The 19,242-nt window shown below is 35.2% G+C and overlaps 2 protein-coding genes across 2 annotated transcripts; both read left to right on the forward strand.

The window, feature by feature from the left end:
- The first annotated feature begins 764 nt into the window (after positions 1–764).
- LOC116033030 (26S proteasome regulatory subunit 6A homolog) lies at positions 765–5,060 on the forward strand. The gene is made up of 10 exons (XM_031275785.1): positions 765–1,008; positions 1,090–1,206; positions 2,031–2,138; positions 2,223–2,414; positions 2,571–2,762; positions 3,490–3,608; positions 3,716–3,803; positions 3,893–4,012; positions 4,146–4,286; positions 4,631–5,060. The coding sequence occupies exons 1-10, from the start codon at positions 892–894 to the stop codon at positions 4,706–4,708; spliced, it is 1,272 nt and encodes a 423-aa protein (XP_031131645.1). The 5' UTR covers positions 765–891; the 3' UTR covers positions 4,709–5,060.
- Positions 5,061–11,581: 6,521 nt separating this feature from the next.
- Positions 11,582–18,718, forward strand: LOC116032368 (E3 ubiquitin-protein ligase RFI2). Its single transcript, XM_031274877.1, has 6 exons — positions 11,582–12,065; positions 13,857–14,026; positions 16,162–16,220; positions 17,184–17,206; positions 17,286–17,667; positions 17,972–18,718. The coding sequence occupies exons 1-6, from the start codon at positions 11,906–11,908 to the stop codon at positions 18,450–18,452; spliced, it is 1,275 nt and encodes a 424-aa protein (XP_031130737.1). The 5' UTR covers positions 11,582–11,905; the 3' UTR covers positions 18,453–18,718.
- The last annotated feature ends 524 nt before the right edge of the window (positions 18,719–19,242 follow it).

The following is a 19,242-nucleotide window of genomic DNA, read 5'->3' on the forward strand; positions in this document are numbered from 1 at the left end:
CCTCTTTCCTCAGTGTATTTCTATTGCCCAATCCATTCTTCTTGCCTGACTAGTCCACCTAGTCGGTCACCTAACCTGAATGACCTGTCCACCCAACTAGTCACCCAACTTGCTTGACTGGTCTACTTGACCGGTCACCAAACCTGCTTGACTGGTTGTGCATCCTGCATGACCAGTCCACCCGACAAATCACCCACCTTGCATGACTAGTCCACCTGATCGGTCGCCCATCTTGCATGACCAGTCTGGCTGATCGGTCACCCAACCTGCATGACCAATTCACTTGACCTTTCTCCTTCATCTCACATCTCTCTTCTATATCATAGAAAAAATTAGAGAAAATCAATTGGTGAGGATGCTCTTAGTACTTAGGCCATCCACATTAGTGGATTTTGGACCAGTTTTTGATGAAATGTGGGTGAGGTGGAGGAGAGAGGGAGAGGTGAGAGAAGAAATGAGGTCTTTGCGGTAAATGGAGGTTTTTGGTTGAAAATATGAGTCCCGCATTATTTTTGGTTTGCGTTGTGTCTGTATGTTGTGCTCAACTTGCGACGCCCTAAGCAGTTCTTTTGTTTTGTTTTCTTGTTTTTGTTTCTATTTTGTCTTATTTTATTTTATTTCTTTTTCATTTTTCTTTGCTTTTTATTTTCTTTTTCCTAATCACTTTTGCAAAAACTCTTAAAAAAACCTACCACTGTTGATATTAGTGATTCAGAGTTTCAGATGTTATAATGATTGCCTAAAATTGGTACTGAAAAGAACGCCAAAATCAGGCCCATTACGTTTGCTTGGAGAGCAAGACCGCTAAACTCGAATTTCTCGTCTTCCCTATAACTATTTGTTTCTCTCCTCTCTTTCTCTGAAAACTCGACGTAAACAGCGAGTAGAGATATGGCAACGGCAATGGTTGAGGACAGCAATTTCGAGGACGATCAGCTGGGTTCGATGTCGACAGAGGACATCGTCAGGGCTTCGCGTCTGCTTGACAACGAGATCCGAATCTTAAAGGTTCGGATACGAATCAGTTCAACTTTTTTGTTCCTTCTTAACGAAACTCAAAATTAACTGTTTGGTAATTGCGAATTTCAGGAAGAGCTCCAGAGGACGAATCTAGATTTGGATTCATTGAAGGAGAAGATAAAGGAGAACCAAGAGAAGATTAAGCTCAACAAACAGCTTCCATACTTAGTCGGCAACATTGTGGAGGTGAAGATTTAATTTTTTGTTTGCTCTTTTTACTTGTTAAGGATTCGAACTTGTATTACAGAAAAAAAATAAATTAAATTAGGGCTTTCGTAGCTGCTAACATTTAGGTTTTGTAACACAAGCTTCAGAAAGGCAGGGCCTTTAGACCAGTTGATGTTCTTGATTCCCATATTAGAGTATTGGCATTTTATTACTTTGATTTTTGAGATGCAATGTCAAGAGTTTGTAGCTGGTAACGGGGTGAATGTAAACTGAGGATCTTTTTAATTTCTTTTTTTTTTTTTTTAAGCTGTAGTATGTTTACATATGAATTTTGGAGATGCTTGAATAGTAAATTCATGTTTCTATTTATAATTTTTAGTGTTTTTGACTTGAAGAGTTGCAGAGTCCATACTCTCTGAGTTAGAAGATATGTAGTCCTCAGAACTTCAATTTACATTATTTTTTTTTCTTTTTTTTTTTTTTGGATTGTGGTGGAATAGGGGCTTTATTATCATGTACTTACAGAGTTACTGGTTTGGGGAATTAATATGAAATAGGGATTGCAGTCTCGAATTTAGGCATAAAGGATGGTTTTTAATTCATTGAGTGTCTTATTTATTTTGATTGATTTTTGTGACTTGTGAGAGTGGCTTTTGTCAATATGGGATTGGTTGGTATGTAGGTTCAAATACCAAGCTCCCCACCATAGGATGTCATGGGGCAGCAATACTTTTCCATATAAATTATGCATTACTATGGTCACATGATTTTCTAATTAAGAAAAAAAAAAAGAACTTATTTTGTTGCTATATTTTATGTTCATTGATTCTTGTCTTTTCCAGATTTTAGAAATGAACCCTGAGGAAGATGCCGAGGAAGATGGGGCAAATATTGATCTTGATTCACAAAGAAAGGGTAAATGTGTCGTGTTGAAAACATCCACTCGTCAGGTAAGGTTGCATGTTCTCTTTACATATCTTTGTACGCAAGAGTCATACGTCTTTAGTTATTTATGTATGTATTGCCATTTGTAGACAATCTTCTTGCCTGTGATTGGTCTTGTTGATCCTGATAAGTTAAAGCCTGGTGATTTGGTTGGAGTGAATAAAGACAGTTATTTGATCTTGGACACTTTGCCATCGGAGTTTGATTCTCGGGTTAAGGCTATGGAAGTTGATGAGAAGCCTACTGAAGATTATAATGATATTGGAGGCCTAGAGAAACAGGTATGCTGGTATCTAATAGGTTAAACCCCCAAAAGTAATTCTTCTTGTAACTTTAGATTTTATTGCTTGGCATTGCCTTTGTTTTTCTTTATACTTTGTTTGCTGGCATTTAATATGTTAAACCCCCAAAAGTAATTCTGCCTGTAACTGTTACAGATCCAAGAACTTGTTGAAGCAATTGTTTTGCCAATGACACATAAAGATAGGTTTCAAAAATTAGGAGTTCGCCCTCCTAAGGGAGTTCTTCTGTATGGGCCTCCTGGGACAGGGAAAACTCTTATGGCTCGTGCCTGTGCTGCACAGACAAATGCTACTTTTCTTAAGCTAGCAGGACCCCAACTTGTGCAGGTAAAAATTTAAAATTTTCCTTTTATGTTTTTGTTTCTCTCTCTCTCTCTTTTCTCCTTTTTCTATTTTTATCCGATGCTTGAAAGGCATAAATCTTGATTACAAGTATTTTTTGATATTTTTCCATTTTTGCCATAATAATTTTCATATTTGAAGTAACTTTGTCTACTTCTGATCAGGATTGTGTCATTTGGGAACATTTTGGTTCTTTTTTTCTTCTTCTAATTTATTGATGGTGTATTCTGAATATTGTTTTGATCCTAATTTTCTGCAAATAGAGCTGTTAACACCAAAGCCTATTGAAGGACATGCTGACATGCACCCAGAGAAAATGAAATAGTAGTCCTTAGTATTTAATTATTTTTCTTTATTAAGACCTACACCTGTAGCTGTACATGCATATTTTGATTATTAATGAAAATGCTACATGCATGAGTTTATAATTTAATAGTACTATATTCCCTCACTGCTTTTATTTGTATAATGTAAACAAGCCTAGCAATTCAAACAAACACCTAGGCGTAATAGGTTGAACCTGAGTCAGTGTGTAAACTAATTGATCTTGAACACAAGTATAGGCTTGTGTTGAACTTGAGCTTGTTGAGTTGAAGCTCTGACAATTTGGACTAGTTAGATTTTTTTTTTTTTGAATACTTGGACTAGTTAGATTGGTTGTGGATTTACATTGTTACACTAGTCAATGCAACTTACTCTGTTATAAATATAGATGTTCATTGGAGATGGAGCAAAACTTGTTCGTGATGCTTTTCAGCTTGCCAAGGAAAAATCGCCTTGCATTATTTTCATTGATGAAATTGATGCTATTGGTACAAAGCGTTTTGATAGGTATATACATCTGATTGTCTGATCTTTTTTGTCATGTATTTTATATATATGCTGATCTGGTGCTGCTTTAGCTTCACTAATATTGTGTTTATTCTCTTCTCATGCAGTGAAGTTAGTGGGGATCGAGAGGTCCAACGAACTATGTTGGAGTTACTTAATCAGCTTGATGGCTTTAGCAGTGATGATAGAATAAAGGTATCTTCCCTGATCCATAGCTGGACATGCTACTATTTCTTAATTTCCATTTGACCGCATCTTATTGGTGTCTGCTTCTTGCCATCCAGGTCATTGCAGCAACAAATCGAGCTGATATTTTAGATCCTGCTTTGATGAGGTCTGGTCGTCTGGATCGTAAGATCGAGTTTCCTCATCCTACTGAAGAAGCCAGGGCTAGGATCTTGCAGGTAGTGCCTTGATCCAATGTTTTCTCTTACTTTCCTCCCCTGCTCCAACCTTTTTCTCCTTCCAACACAAAAGGGAAAAGTTCTCCTGTCTTGTCCTGTTGTGTATTGGATACTAAAATGCACAAAATTTCAGATCCACTCCAGAAAGATGAATGTCAACCCAGATGTCAACTTTGAAGAGCTCGCTCGTTCAACAGATGATTTTAACGGGGCACAATTAAAAGCTGTTTGTGTTGAAGCAGGGATGTTGGCACTACGCCGTGATGCTACTGAGGTATTTCCTTAATCCTTACTACCTCCCCCGCTATTCTATGCAGAATTGCATTGTAAGAGCAAGATTACTGATCCTTTTTGTTATTAGTTCAAGTATATGTGAGAATTTAAAGGCCTGTTTCCTTTCCTAGAAGTTAGGCATACCAATCTGCCTTTCTAATTTGACATTTCATTTGTCAATAGTGCATTTTTCTTGGGGTGGAATTATTAAAGAAATATTAATTCGAGAATGGAATTAATCAAAGTAGGCAATAATGATATGCACCAAAAATATTAGGCAACAATATGCGCCTTAAAGTTAAACAATAGCAAGAACTTGTCTTAATTTTGCTCAATCTCTGCCAGGTTATCCATGAAGACTTCAATGAAGGTATCATTCAAGTACAGGCTAAAAAGAAAGCAAGCTTGAATTACTATGCTTAAAACCGCTTGAAGAGTTGGGGACAGGCCCGAGTTCTAGTTTCAGATGAAGAACCCAACGCCCCATGGTATTTAGAATTCAAATCCCGATCTTCTATTCTTCTATGCCAGTGGAGAAAGAACTGGAAACAGGGAAGGGAAGGGAATTACAGGAATTCATTGACTATATATTTCTGTTTGTATTTTATCTTATAGTTCTCTCTGCCAATTAACTTGACAATATTCCTAAAAAAGTGAGGTGCAGTGCAGTGAAGTGTACATTTTGTTATCATTTGTGGTATTAAATTTCTTTAATATCTGATAATTACAGTGAACAAGTTTATGTATGTATGGTCAAATATGGTGCATTAAGATATAAGATAATTATTACTCCTATAATCCAACGTGCTCAAAATTAAAATATGTGAATAGTCTCATGGTAAGGAAATTATTAAGTCAACCATGCTATATCTATCAAACCAATAATGTAATAATAAAAACTATGTATCTAGCTAGAATGCTAGATACGATGACTTTTTTAATAAGAATCCCAGGAAAGTTCAATTTAAGTTTATTGACTATAGTGATAGGCCAAAAATTTGTGCTAGATCGTCATACAGATTTTTGTCTATAAGATGAGTCAAGTTAAGATGAAAATATAATACTTATATTGAAAAATGTAATACTAATATCAGGAGTTAAGTGTTTAAAAAAATGCACTTCGTAATAGTTTTAAATTTTGATTTAAAAATGTTACATTTTTCTTCATATATATTACATTTTCTCTAAGTAACAAACACTTGTCAACATAAGGAAAAGTGTAATACTTTTGATAAAAAAAAATTGTAATAGTTTTACATCAAAATATAAAAGTATTACACTTTTTCTTATAAATAACAGACATCTTATTCCTAATTAGTATTATATTTTTCAGTATAAGTTTTGAATTTTCATATTGACCCGACCTGTCTCAGACAAGTATGACCTAGTGATAGTGATATATTCTCAAAGTTGGTCATCATTTTAAATTTGGGTGATTTAATTTTTTTTTTTGAGAGTAATAATTTAATTCATTAAATCGGAATTCAAAATGTCAACTAGGAACCCTGGGGGAGAGTACAACTATTCTCCGCAACCTGGCTCAGAAACGGCTTCCCGAGCAATAGCATGGGCAACACGATTCGCAGATCGCCTAACACAACAAAAAACTACACCATGAATCTGAGATGCAGTTTCTTTTACATCACCAATAATAAGACCGAAAGAAGAATTAAAAGGTTCAGACATTAAAGCATAATAAACGAGTTGGGCATCCATTTCAACGTCCACATCCCCTACATCCAGCTCCTTTACCCAACTTAGTGTCTCTCGAATAGTTGCAGCCTCAGCTTCCTTCACAGAGTAAGACCCAGCACAAGCCTTTGATTTTGCTGCAATAAAATGACCATGCTCATCACGTAAAATCCATCTCATGCCCATAACAGAATTAGACCCATCCATAGCTACGTCTGTATTAATTTTTAACCTACCATGAGTTTTCATAGGGTGTAGCATTTCATACAAACTCGTTTCTACTTCGCCATAGTCCCCAGCACAACATCACAAATTTACATAAGCAATCATCCTTCAAGGTATTTAAATTACTAAAAAAAAACCAATCCGGAATATTAGCATTACCGTGAGAAGAAATTGGTAACCCTACTGCATTCCAAACAGTCTGCACTTCTAGACACTCAACAAACAAATGGTAGGCCGATTCCTCCCTCTGCTGACATAAACAACAAATAACATTACAGGCAACACGCTTAGTTAACAAGGCATCACGCGTTGGTAGGAAATTCGATGCTAAAAGCCAACATAAATTTTTCACTTTAGGGGGCACCTGCATGTTCCAAAGTGTGGTCCAGGATCTGCCATCAACAACCTCCCCAATCAGCCTTCTATAGCAAGTTTTAACAGTATATTTACCCTTGGGATCAGCGGGCTATGTCCAAGAATCCGGTGGTTTGCAGTGGCTCAGTGGGAGATTAAGAATCAACTCTGCATCCCGGGCATCAAAGACATCACTAACACATTCAGAATCCAACCTTCACCCTGCACATTGAATAAGGAAGAAACCGGCGCTTGAGCAATAGAGTCATGCAAATCTCTCATAACATGGGGATTCACATCATCCGGGAGCCATGGATCCCGACCAATGGTTGTGGTAGTACCATTGCCAATACACCTTCTACTACCAGTTTGCAGCACACTCTGAACTGCCATCATGCTTCTCCAAATATAAGAAGGGTTGCTACCCATTCTAGCCTCCGAGGAAAGAAGACTGTGAATAATAGCGGGTTTGTAAACTCGGGCAACCAAAGAATCGAGCTTCATCATTAAGCGCCATAGTTTCATGCAGCTTCCTAAACCCCATACCACCCTTAGACTTCGGCTTACATAATCCAGCCCAGCTTCTCCAACGGATTCCCTTACCGTTACCAATAGTGCCAGTCCACCAATATTCATTCATTAAATTCTCTATTTCTTGGCACAAACCTAAAGGCAGTAAAAACACCATCATAGCATAGGATGTTAACGCTTGAATAACGTTTTTAAGCAGCACCTCTCTCCCAGCACGGGATAAGTATCTCACATTCCAGCTTCGGATTTTGCCTAAAACTTTCTCCTTTTAGGAAGCCCAAAATCTCCTATGGCCGACTAAAGATGGTAACCCCAAGTATTTCCCTAATGTATCCCCTTCTCTCACATCAAGGATTCCGGTAACAATTTGACGATCACTATGTTGCACGTTTGAACTATAGCACACCATGGACTTATCAAAGTTTATCTGTTGGCCGAAAGCAATAGAATAAGTATCCAGAATCTCTTTCATCTTAATGCATTCAGTAGCATTAGCCTGGAAGAAAAGGAAGCAGTCGTCTACAAATAAAAGTGAGTGATTGAAGGAGCCCCTCTTGAAACAACAACCCCATGCAACGTACCTCGTCGCATTTGATGCTCAATTAATGCACTTAATCCCTCAGCAATAAATAGAAAAAGATAAGGTGAGAGTGGATCACCTTGCCTTAATCCGGAATGATTGGTCCGAATTGTCTTTGCTCATGTAATACATGGTATTTGACCGAGCAGACTATCTCGGTCACTAAATCAATCCATTTAATATCGAATCCCATTTTCAGCATCACACCTCTTAAGAATCCCCATTTTACTCTATCATACGTCTTACTCATATCCAATTTCAAGCCACCACTCCTTCTTTCCCTTGAGTCTTGCATTTCAGATAATGATGAGCTTCGTAGGCCAACATAATATTATTAGAAATCAAGCGTCCCGTAATCCTTCAATTCAGTTGGTTAACCAAACTTTTATCAAAGTTTACATACCCCTATTGACACCCCCGTTGAGTGGTGCATTAAGGGAGTAAGGGTTGGTTTGTGGTGCACATGGGATACTTGATAGTGCATTGGAGTCAAAACACCACCAAACATATCCAAATGCACCGGCTAGTATATCATTGAAATTATCAAAATGTCGCCATGTTTTTTTTTTTAAATTTTTATTGATATCTAATTGTTGATCTAAGCTCATTCAACAACTGCGATATGTCTGCATGTCAACATGGGAGGAGATAGCCGCACCAGAACCAGGCCCTATATATATATATAATTGTGTTAACCGTTATGTTGAATTATTATTAACAACTTTTGTTTATTCTATTTTTATTTGAAATTATATTTTTAATATTTAAGTATTATTAACTACGGAGTATTTCTTTATAACTATTACGTAGTACAATATTAATAATGAAACAAAAAAAAGTTTAAATATAATTAATAATAATACAACGATAACAATAAATTGTAAAAGTATTTTAAGAGTTAAGTAGCACAATATACTTATACTCGTATAATCCATTTTTTATATGTAATCACTAATCGTCTACAAATAAACAACTAATTTACTAAACAACTTTTTATAATAGGTTAATATTATCAACTAGTTAAAATATAGCTAATACAATAAGCTATTAGCTAATTGTTAAACACTAAAAGATGAAATAAAGAAATAAAAATTTTGGTATAAAGAACTAGAAAAATTTCTGTTCACCAAATAGACCTGAGCTCTAACATTATTTTTCTCTAAAAAGTTTTAGGTTGTTTTATGTTTTCCATATTATTCAACTATGCAATATTTTAGGAATGAACAAAAGGAAATAATGTAAAGCTGTCACCAGCAAACAAGCATCTCCAAACCCAAGAAGGACATCAACTATGCAAATGTTTTACAATGGGCAATGGCCATACGAAAGCTACGATTGGCAAGCAAGCATCTTCAAACCCAAGACTTAAGGACAAATTTAAGGACAAATTCCAATGAGGCCAATGAAGAGTGTGATGCCAAATCAAGAAAGATCATGATAGGACAACTAATAAGCAATTTATTTTATAACAATAATATATATTGCAGATATTGAAAAAAAAAAGGAGTAATTTCAAAGTTTGATTCACACACTAAGTTTGAGAAAATTAAAAATTGTATTCCACATAATGACCCTGTTTGGTAAATGGCTGTTAGCTGATTGGGTTAAAAGGTATGATTAATTGATAATATTGGCTGATTGTAGAAAGTTGTTTGATAGATTAACTGTTAGCTGATAACTGTTTGGTATAATTTTTTTACTCAAAAAATTAATTGAAAAGGCTACTTTGAGTAGCCTTTTGAATTTTAGTATTTTGGAGTTACAAAAAACTTATTAACCAAACAACTAATAGTGGTCAAATAAGCCAAAATTGGCTGATAGGCTGATTATTTACCAAACACGGCCAATATGAAATAGGCTAAGAATATAGGCAAAAACTTGTGTGAGACCGTCTCACCATGAGTCGGGTCGGGTTAAGATGCAAGTGTACCACTTATATGAACAAATGTCATACTTATATGCTCAAATGTAATACTAATCAGAAATAAAATTTTTGTTACTTATAAGGGTAAATATAATACTTTTAAGAAAAAATACAATACTTTTACATTTCAATTTAAAAGTATTACATTTTTCCTCAAAAGTATTATATTTGCCCTTATAAGTAAGGATCACTTGTCAACATTATTTATTATGAAAAATGTATTACTTTTTCTCTTATAAGTAACAAAAATTGTATTCTTGATTAGTGTTATATTTGAGCACATAAGTATGATATTTGCACATATAAGTATGACATTTGCATGGTACTTTGACCCGACCCAACCCGTCTCACAAATAAGGATCCATGAAACGGTCTCACACAAGTGTGACCCAAGAATATAATATGAATTTCATTTCATTGTTTTGGTATGCGAAATGGATATACTTTAAAATTGTATTTTATTATTTGATTGATTTAAACTATAAAAACGGAATAAGTATATCTGTGTGTGTGTATTGGATCATATTAAAAAAAGTACTTAGAAGAAAATTAAGAACCAATCTCAACTTGGAAAAATCATATGGATCATATCAAATTTAAAAAATTGCGGTTGTATTTTCGTAATATCACTAACTCTATTATGCAAATTTGAACACTAAAATTTGCACTTCTTTGAATTTTTTAGGTTTGTACATTTAGGGTGTGTTTGGTTCGTACATGGAAATCGAAATCCGAATGAGAATCAAATACTTATAATGCTAATTGATTTTGGTGAAAGTATTTTGCATGTTTGGTAGTAGGGTGAGATTGGAATGATTATCACTATTGATGTTTGGTTATGTATGACTCTATAATAGGAATAAAGGTTTTAAAAATATAAAAGCAAAAAATCAAGACAATTGATTCTAATATAATGACATCCAAAGCAGTGAAAGCACCAATATGAACAAAAAAATCAAAATAAAAATCTAAAAGCACTAATCCAAACTTAAAAATCAGATTATTAATAAAATAGAATGATACCGTTTTTAATTAGGGAATGAAGTTTTTAATCGAAAGGGTAATCAAATCCCATAGTTGTGTTTTAAAAAGTTGTCAACCAAACACTAACTATGATTTTGATTCTCATTTCTAATGCGTAAACCCATGAACCAAACACACCTTAGTTGATACAAAATGCACATTTAGTATTAAAAGGTTGCACTTGTAAAAATTCAAAAATGCATTTCATTTAGGGTTTGGATTTTGACTGAGTTTTTTTAATTTTATTTAGTTTATTAGTTTATATGAGTTCACTTTTTACTGCTTACACTTAGCATTTATGATTTAGATTCAAAATTTAATTTTTTCATCAAATTTTTAAAATTTATCAAGGTTTGCATATTTAGTTGTTATATATTACATATTTAATTGGGAAAATTGTAATTTTTGCCCTTCCATAATATGCCAATTATCAATGTCACCCCTGAATTATTAGTGGTTTAAATGTTGCCTCTCAATTTTCAAAAGCGGTACATATATTACCCCTCTCGTAACGAAGGAGGGGCAATATTTACACCACGGGAGGGGTAATATGTGTACCGTTTTTAAAAATTGAGGGGCTATATTTACGCCACAATAATTCAAGGGTGACATTGATAATTGACATATTATGGAGGGGCATAAATTACAATTTTCCCTATTTAATTCGTTTGCAAAGTGAAGACGATAATTACGAAAATGCCATCGCATTTGTTTTTTTTAAAATTTGATTTGATCTATTCAATTTATTGCGATATAAGACTAAAATTGGTTCATAATTTTCTCCTAGAATATGTTTTAATGGGATCATAAGCCTATATATATATACACACACATTTCTAATTAAACTGATTATTTATTTATTTTTTATTTTGATAAAATAAATTAAAACAAAAAAAAAAAAAAAAACCAAGAAAACGAGAAAACAAAAAAATCCTAAGTGCCGTAAAATAAGGGCGTGGGAGAGAGAATAGGAAATTAGAAATGAAGAAAAATAGAAAGCAAAAGCAAGAAGAGGTTCACAGTTTTTCTACACCCACCGCTTAACGCTCTCTTTATCCTCCTCCATCTTATTCTTCGTCTTCTTCTTCTTCTATCTTAGCTCCTCCTAATACACACCCACTTTCTCTGCATCGCCCGCTTCTATGCTTTTCATTTAATTATCACTTTTTTCAGAGGCCAAAAAACATAATAAACAGACGTGTTCTTGGATTTATTTCGGTTTTTATCAGTAAATAATTTTAAATGATTTATACGATATCGGGTGGGATATAGGATTTGGGATTGCTTATTTATGGGATTGGACGATGTGGATCTTCTTGACGACGGCGATGGTGGAGGCGGAGCCGGCAAGGTGTCGGCACCGGAGTCGTGTTCGATTTGCCTTGAAACGGTGAATCGTAATGGGGATAGATCTTGGGCTAAGCTTCAATGCGGTCATGAATTCCACCTGGGTTAGTTCAATTCTGAGCACCTTGCTATTTGATTTTGTAATTTAAGTTTGGAATTTTCGAGATCCGGTTAATTGCTCTCTGGAAATTGAAATTTGATCTTTTGAGATGCTTTGTCATTTTATGTTATGTTAGGCTGAATTAAGTGGCCAATATACTGTTAGATATGTTCTTGCATTAAAATCAGCTAATCGCTTTCGATTTTAGCTGTTTAAATTATCCTGTGGGCGACAATTTTAATTCCTTTCATATTTTGAAATGAAAAATTGTTTTGGAAGGCAGGAAGAACATGAAAATATACTTTTTGTGAAGCTAACATGATGTGATTTTTAGTTGAGCAATCACGTTTATGGATTTATGTGATTGGTGGGATGAGGATGATCACACCTTGACTTTGATAGATATCCACTCAGAATTTCCAAGTAAAAAATTATTCTTGATTTTTCTGTGGCTTTACTGGATGAGATTCTTTGCTTTGAGATTTTTGCGATCCTGTCCCCTCTCTCAAGCTGTGGGTTCTAAATCAAATGTTTCTGGTGGCAACTATTAGTATAGAAGTGTAACCAACAGGTTTATATAGCAAGCATTGAATATATGCATGAAATTTCATTGAGAGAAGTCATAAAGAATACTAAAGAAGGGTTGTATTTAAAATGGTCATTTGATATCCATGTCAAAATGGTAGGAGAAAGAGCAGCACTGCAGTAGCTGGTTCAGGCATAGCAACCTAAATTTTGTGAGGAGGTTGGACTGTTCAACACAAATTTTAGCTTTAATGTTTTATTATTCATTAAATGTAGAGTTAAATGATATCTTGTAAGAATCTTGTTCTCTCAAGTAGGTCTGACTATAACATATATTTGGAGGTTAGGTCTCAATTTGAAGCATCTATGTGGTACAACAACAGCATTTTCACTCTTTCTTTATTGAACTGCTTGTGGTGTCATGCTACCACTTTGTCCATCAACTAAGTTAGTTCCATTTGGACTCTTACCTCATCTGAGCCTTTCACAAGTGTTTGATCTATTCCTGCTTGGCATAGAATTTGACTTTAACAAAATGTGCAATGCACTACAGCCACTATATAATGTACCATGAACCGAGCTCCCTGATTCCCCCAGATTTGGGATATACGCATTATGATAATGAAAACATTCATCCTGTAGCATTAATGTTTAAATTCTATTATGAGCACCAAAAGGAAACTTGTTGACTCAAATTGAGTTGGTTCCTTGTATGGAGAACTGAATGACACTTATAGTTGTTTAATTCTTTATTTGTCTTTATGCCATCATAGCTTACAATTAAGTATGGTTATTCTGCCCAGCTAACCGTACTAGACAGTAGTCTTATTTGATCTTCTGCTTTATGGAATTTTGTGGTTTGGATTTTTTAAATGCCACTGCTTGTATATGGTCCTTCCTTCTGTCAGCATCATCTTAGGTCATTTCTACTAGCATCTTTCGCATTTGGTACAAGAGAGTGGTACATATTCTTCCTTGATGCTTGGTACCACGCAAGGGGTATATTTAAAAGTTTCACACCCCTCTTGTTGTTTGGGTGATAAGAGGGAAGTTATATCTAAAAGTTGTCCATTTTTTGAGGAGTTGGAAATGCTGATGTGTAGTGTATCCGTCCCTCCATTTCTACTTGCTTTGCCATCCTCATTTCTCTCTTCCTTTTATATATGCTTCTTTATTGCATTCCCAGCATAGAAAAACATTTTGAGAAAACTAGTAGCTTAACCCATGTTTCTTTATGTATCTTATTTTTCATGTCTTTTTCCAAATGCAGATTGCATTGGATCTGCCTTTAATATAAAAGGAGCAATGCAATGCCCCAATTGTCGAAAAGTTGAGAAAGGTCAATGGCTTTATGCAAGTGGGCATCGTTCTCTCCCTGAGTTTAGCATGGATGATTGGGCCCATGATGAGGACCTATATGATCTAAGTTACTCTGAAATGGTAATGTCTTCTTATTGTCTAAGTAAAATGGCACTTTCTATAATTTTTGTTACCATGCTTTTCACTCATTCAAGAATGCTTCAGATCAATTTTTTATCTTCAATTTCTGTCACATTGAATCTTCAAAATTTCTATGAGATGTAGATTTCTGGGTTTACCTTCTTGAATGTATAGCATGGGAATTAAAAAGTAATTTATAGTTTGAGTGAGTAATATGTTTGAATGTTTACAAAATAATTCTTGGCCAGACGTCATTTATTTATCACACACTGGACTTGACACTCAAGACTCCCACTTCATGCATGGTTTGAAAAAGTAGTACTGATGTAGCCTTTTGTTTTCTTAGAGGTTTCCATGACTTGAACACAGGTTCTAATGCTTGAAAAATGAGTACTAGGCAACGAAGCATGACCTTCAATATCTACAAATAACTAATATAAAATAATAATAATAATAATAATAATAATAATAATAATAAAAGAGGAAAAAATGGCGTAAATTATTATGTATATTGCAGCTGAGAAAACTAGTAGTATGTAATTTTCTAAATCCAGCTCCATACATAAGGCTCCTAGACTGCACGGTCTAAGGAGGTCTAGATGTACAGTGCAATGGCTGTGAACTTTTGCAACTTCACTATAAAAGTTCTTTATGTTTTTTAAGACAATGCTTTCCCATAGAGTACACCTGTGGTGTACTGATTTGATATTAGATATTTTTATAATTTATTCCCTACACAAGTTTCCTGTGTTAATGCTATTTGAGATTTTGTATATATTGAATTTATTTCAATGGATCAATGAAGCCAGAAATTCTTTCATTAATCAATTATGAATAGTGATTTGAATTTAAAACCTTGGTTGTGGGGTACTTGGTTAATATTTCTGAATATTTTTCAGTGATTGCCATCATGTTCTTAGTGCAATCCTATGGCTTCTTATATACTGGAAAAATGTTAATGTAAAATGTCAATGTGATTGTCATCTAATATCTGTTGTGGAGGTATAGTTCCGTCTAAATGGAATTGGTGTCTTTTTTCTTCTTTTTTTTTTCAATTGTATTTTATTTTATTTTATTTTTTTTTATGGAATTGGTTGAAAATTGAAATGTGGATGTGCATGAATGGGAGTTATGAGAGCTATTTTTCGATTATTGGCTACTAGGAATGGGAGTTGATTCCATCTAAGGAGATCAGACATGCAAAAGCTTTGAGGCCCTGTAGAAGTATAGAACTGAATCAACCAAATGCTTGCATAGTTGCATAAGATAGAATAAAAGAAAGTGAATGGATTTAGATGAGAAGAGACTCAAATGAACATTGTTAGATTCAAAGAAATTGTTATTTGAACATAAACATCTTTTTAGTGTGGGCATCTTTTGTTGTCTCACTCTGATGCTAATATGCTATAATTGAAGTGTGGGTGTTATAATATGATTGATGTTTTGGATAGGTGAAAACTGGGTAACATTTTTGCAAAATAATGTAACTGTGCAAGAGCAATGGTGGTAAATATACAGAGGGAGATGGAAGGGAGTGGGTGCCAAGATGAGATTAAGCATATAGAAATAGGATGGTGCCACGGTGGAAAGGATCTGAAACAAATATTGCAAAGGAAATATAAGCTGTAGAAAAAGGCTTCTGATTGAGAATTGCCTTTCTGTCTATCTGATGTTTTTGGATTAATGTCACATAAAAAATCATATGCTTTGGTTCATGGGCTTTCTGCCCTTCGTAAAGCCAAGATCAATGGTAAATACTGAAGAACATAAATACAGCAACACAGGCACATGCAAGTTTGGTTAATGTGCTGTTTGTCTTGTTGAATTCTGTGCCTTCGATTGCATATTTTTCAGCTAGACTTTAAATGTTAGTTAAAAGTAACCCTTACTATTTTCTATTCTTTTCTAACAATGTATGTTCCAAGTGAAGTATTTGATTCAAAGAAAGTAACTTGTACAATGTTTACTGTTCATTTCTTTTATGCATTTGGTTCCCATATTTAATAATTGGTCTAGCCATTTCTTTAAGTGTTATTTTATGGGGATAGTATATTAGTATGGCAATTTCAAGCCAATATTGTGTGTATTTTGCAATTCCTCATTACTTAATTTTACATTTGTGACTTGGTTTGCAGTCATTTGGAGTTCATTGGTGTCCATTTAGTGGTCTGACTAGACTGCCTTCATCTTTTGAGTAAGCACGATTCTCTCTTGTCTTTCATTCAAAAATTTGATTTTTAGTTCAAGATGGTGGGTAGCTTAATATTTTTTTAAGGAGGGGGGTTGGGGTTCCAAAAAAAAAAAAAGAAAAAGAAAAAGAAAACTTGCTGCTTTCTGTTCTATTTGTGCACATGCTTTCTCAAATATCTGCTGTATCTGTTGTTTTGCCTGTCGAAGTTTAAGAGCCAACAACAGCAGACATACATAGTATGAGAAATAGGATTCAATAAAATTGTTAGTGGATAAATACAAATTGGATTCTGGCATCCTTCTGTTGCTAGTGGCTCCTTGACTTTGTTGAGTTTCCTTTAAAAAAAAAAGTGAAAGGAAACTGGTAAAGTATTGTGAATAGGTGAGATGGATAGAATACATTATCTCTTCTTCTTTCCTGTAATAAATGAAACGAGTGTAATAATTATTGGACTTCTTAATACCATTCTTATCATCTGCATACCTACCCAACCCTGACAAGGGGGAAACTCTTGTCCCTCGCTTTCTTTCACAAAATGATCCTGTAACTTGAGAAAATATAGGCATTGGTTTTTGTTGTACATCCCACTAAATTAACAAGAATTCTATCAAGATTAACAAACAAGGAATAAAAATAAAAATTTCCAACTCACAACCTTTCAGATGCCTTGCCCATAATTGTCAAAAGTTAGCACTTCGCTCACTTAAATGCAGTGTAGCGCTATCAAAGCGCTTCAGGCCTCTAAAGTGAAAGCGCCTTAACTGAAGCTCCTGCTTAATTTATGAAGCGCAGTGCAGCACCAGAAATGTGCTTCCGAATACTGAACGTAAGTGGCTTCACTGAAATAATCACACCAAGCACAAAGCAATAAGTGCATATGAAGTGCATCTCTGTTATTTGATTATCCTCTCTATTACTCACTTTCAATTCAAACCAACATCTAATTTGTTATATTTTGTGTTGCAGTGAAGGGGATTTTTCTAGTTCATGTGAGATTTCTGACTCTTGGTTAAGTAGTTAATTTTTCACGATTCTTCATCACTGATAGGACCGTTTGTACTTCTGTAGATCATGATCTTATTCGACAACATGCAATTTTGGCTGAGCATGCTGCTGTGTCTTCTGCCACTCATCAATGCCCATATATTGCCTATGTTGGTATTCATCCATCATCCTCAAATTCCAGTGGAGGTGTCTCTGATGGTCCTACTTTTAACAATCACTGGAGCAGTCCTTCAATTCCACATGAAGTTCCTACTTATGCTTTCCCAGGTGTGGATGTCCACTATCACAGTTGGGATCACCATTCATCTGCTTTCCCTACAACAAGCAGCCGAATTGGTAATGCTGATCAGCCCTCAATTCCGCCTGTTCCTCATAGAGCTGCTCGAACAAACTCTGATATACCAAGACAAGGATCTTTTGTCCACCCTTTCCTTGTCAGTCACAGGTATGATTTCTTTTTGTCTGGACGAGACTGTACTTCGTAGTTCTGTTTTTTTCTTGGGGTTTCATATGCTGAATTTTTACTACCCTTAGTGCTTTGGTGCCCTCTATTCCTGATAGGCCTGTAGGGAGAGAGTATAAAACAGTTGTAAGTTTTTTAGTGGTAGAATGTATAGGAAAGGGGTAAAAAAGAGCTTATAAATTTTAAAATTAGCTTTTTACTGTCACTAGAAGTCAGGAGGTGTTCAGCTGGCTTTCAATATTATTTTCAGCAGTATTCCTGAAATTGATTTTGCATGTAATTACAGTTCTGCTGCTAGGGCAGGAAGTTCAGTTGCATCATCAATGATTCCTCCCTATCCTGGAAGTGTGGCTCGGGCCCGCGACCGTGTTCAGGCTCTTCAAGCTTATTTTCAACAGCCAAGCAATTCACCTGGTGTTCGTGCCCCAGTAATAGTTGGAACACGGAGATCCAGTAATCACCGGGGCATGGCTCAAGTGAGTCCAATGGCCTCATCGTCTGATCAGGCTGGTGGCTTTTACTTCTATCCGTCTGCTTCATCTGGAAGAGCCTTTCAAGAAGCAGAAAATCCCATGTCCAATCGGTTCCCTATTTGGGAGCGAGAACACATGGGTGCGGCCTCCTCCTTGACCCAGGTTGATCGAGATCCAATTTGGGGGTCGTTTCACCATGGAGCTGGTGGGTCTGATCCGGGAATCAGATTCAGCAGCTTTCGCCAGAGGCAGCATGGATCTGAGAGGATGCCATCTCAACATCATCGGTCATAGGTTGGTTTGTAGTGTTATGATGAGAGGTAATTACTATGACTGAACCCACCCAATTTATGTATGTTTGAGATCGAAAACAATCTGTTAAGGTTGGAGTCTGTCAAAGTGGACAGGTTCAGAACTGTTGTGTGGCCCTGAAATGACACTCTTTATGTAGTGGCCAAATGCATGGTTGTGTGATAGACAGTGGCTGGCTTCCTCTTTGTTTCTTCATGCCCTGCACTCATCTGAGGTTTAAAATAACCATCATCTGCTTTCATCCTCAACTATGTTGGTTTTGCATTCCTTGCTTGTATGCTATTGGGATTGAGATTAGGGTTAATTCAATTTCTGAAACAAGCAATTTTAGAATCACATTTGGTTCAAAATAGTAGTGAGGGGATTATTCATCCTTTATTTATTATTTTTTTTTGGGGTGACAAGGGAAATTTGCAATTACTATTTGACACCCATGATAGATAAATTGTATTAGGAAAACTTTGTAGTTAGACAAAAAATATATATATAGTTGTCATAAAATATCAATCAATAATCACTATTTTTGGCACGATTTAAATTTCAAAATTATATATTTATATATATATATACTCGTGGCATTTGTGTGGTAAATCGCTAGATTGTGTGAATACTTGCGAAGTGAAGAAATGCAAGGTAAATGCAAGGTAAATAATACATGAATGCACAACTACTTTAGCTCTGCGGCTATTACATGAATGCATTGCACCTGTTACATAAATGTATCGAAATTACTATATGAATGCACGGAAAATACTGCACAGATACACTTGCG

This window comes from Ipomoea triloba, chromosome 10 (genome assembly GCF_003576645.1).
Source record: "Ipomoea triloba cultivar NCNSP0323 chromosome 10, ASM357664v1".
Lineage (NCBI taxonomy): Eukaryota > Viridiplantae > Streptophyta > Magnoliopsida > Solanales > Convolvulaceae > Ipomoea > Ipomoea triloba.

Coding starts and splice junctions, on each gene's coding strand:
- LOC116033030 (XM_031275785.1), top strand. CDS start 892: ATGGCAACGGCAATGGTTGAGGACAGCAATTTCGAGGACGATCAGCTG. Junction 2,139..2,222: donor TGAAAACATCCACTCGTCAG/GTAAGGTTGCAT, acceptor TGCCATTTGTAG/ACAATCTTCTTGCCTGTGAT. Junction 2,763..3,489: donor CAGGACCCCAACTTGTGCAG/GTAAAAATTTAA, acceptor TTATAAATATAG/ATGTTCATTGGAGATGGAGC.
- LOC116032368 (XM_031274877.1), top strand. CDS start 11,906: ATGGGATTGGACGATGTGGATCTTCTTGACGACGGCGATGGTGGAGGC. Junction 12,066..13,856: donor CGGTCATGAATTCCACCTGG/GTTAGTTCAATT, acceptor TTCCAAATGCAG/ATTGCATTGGATCTGCCTTT. Junction 17,207..17,285: donor AGGGGATTTTTCTAGTTCAT/GTGAGATTTCTG, acceptor GTACTTCTGTAG/ATCATGATCTTATTCGACAA.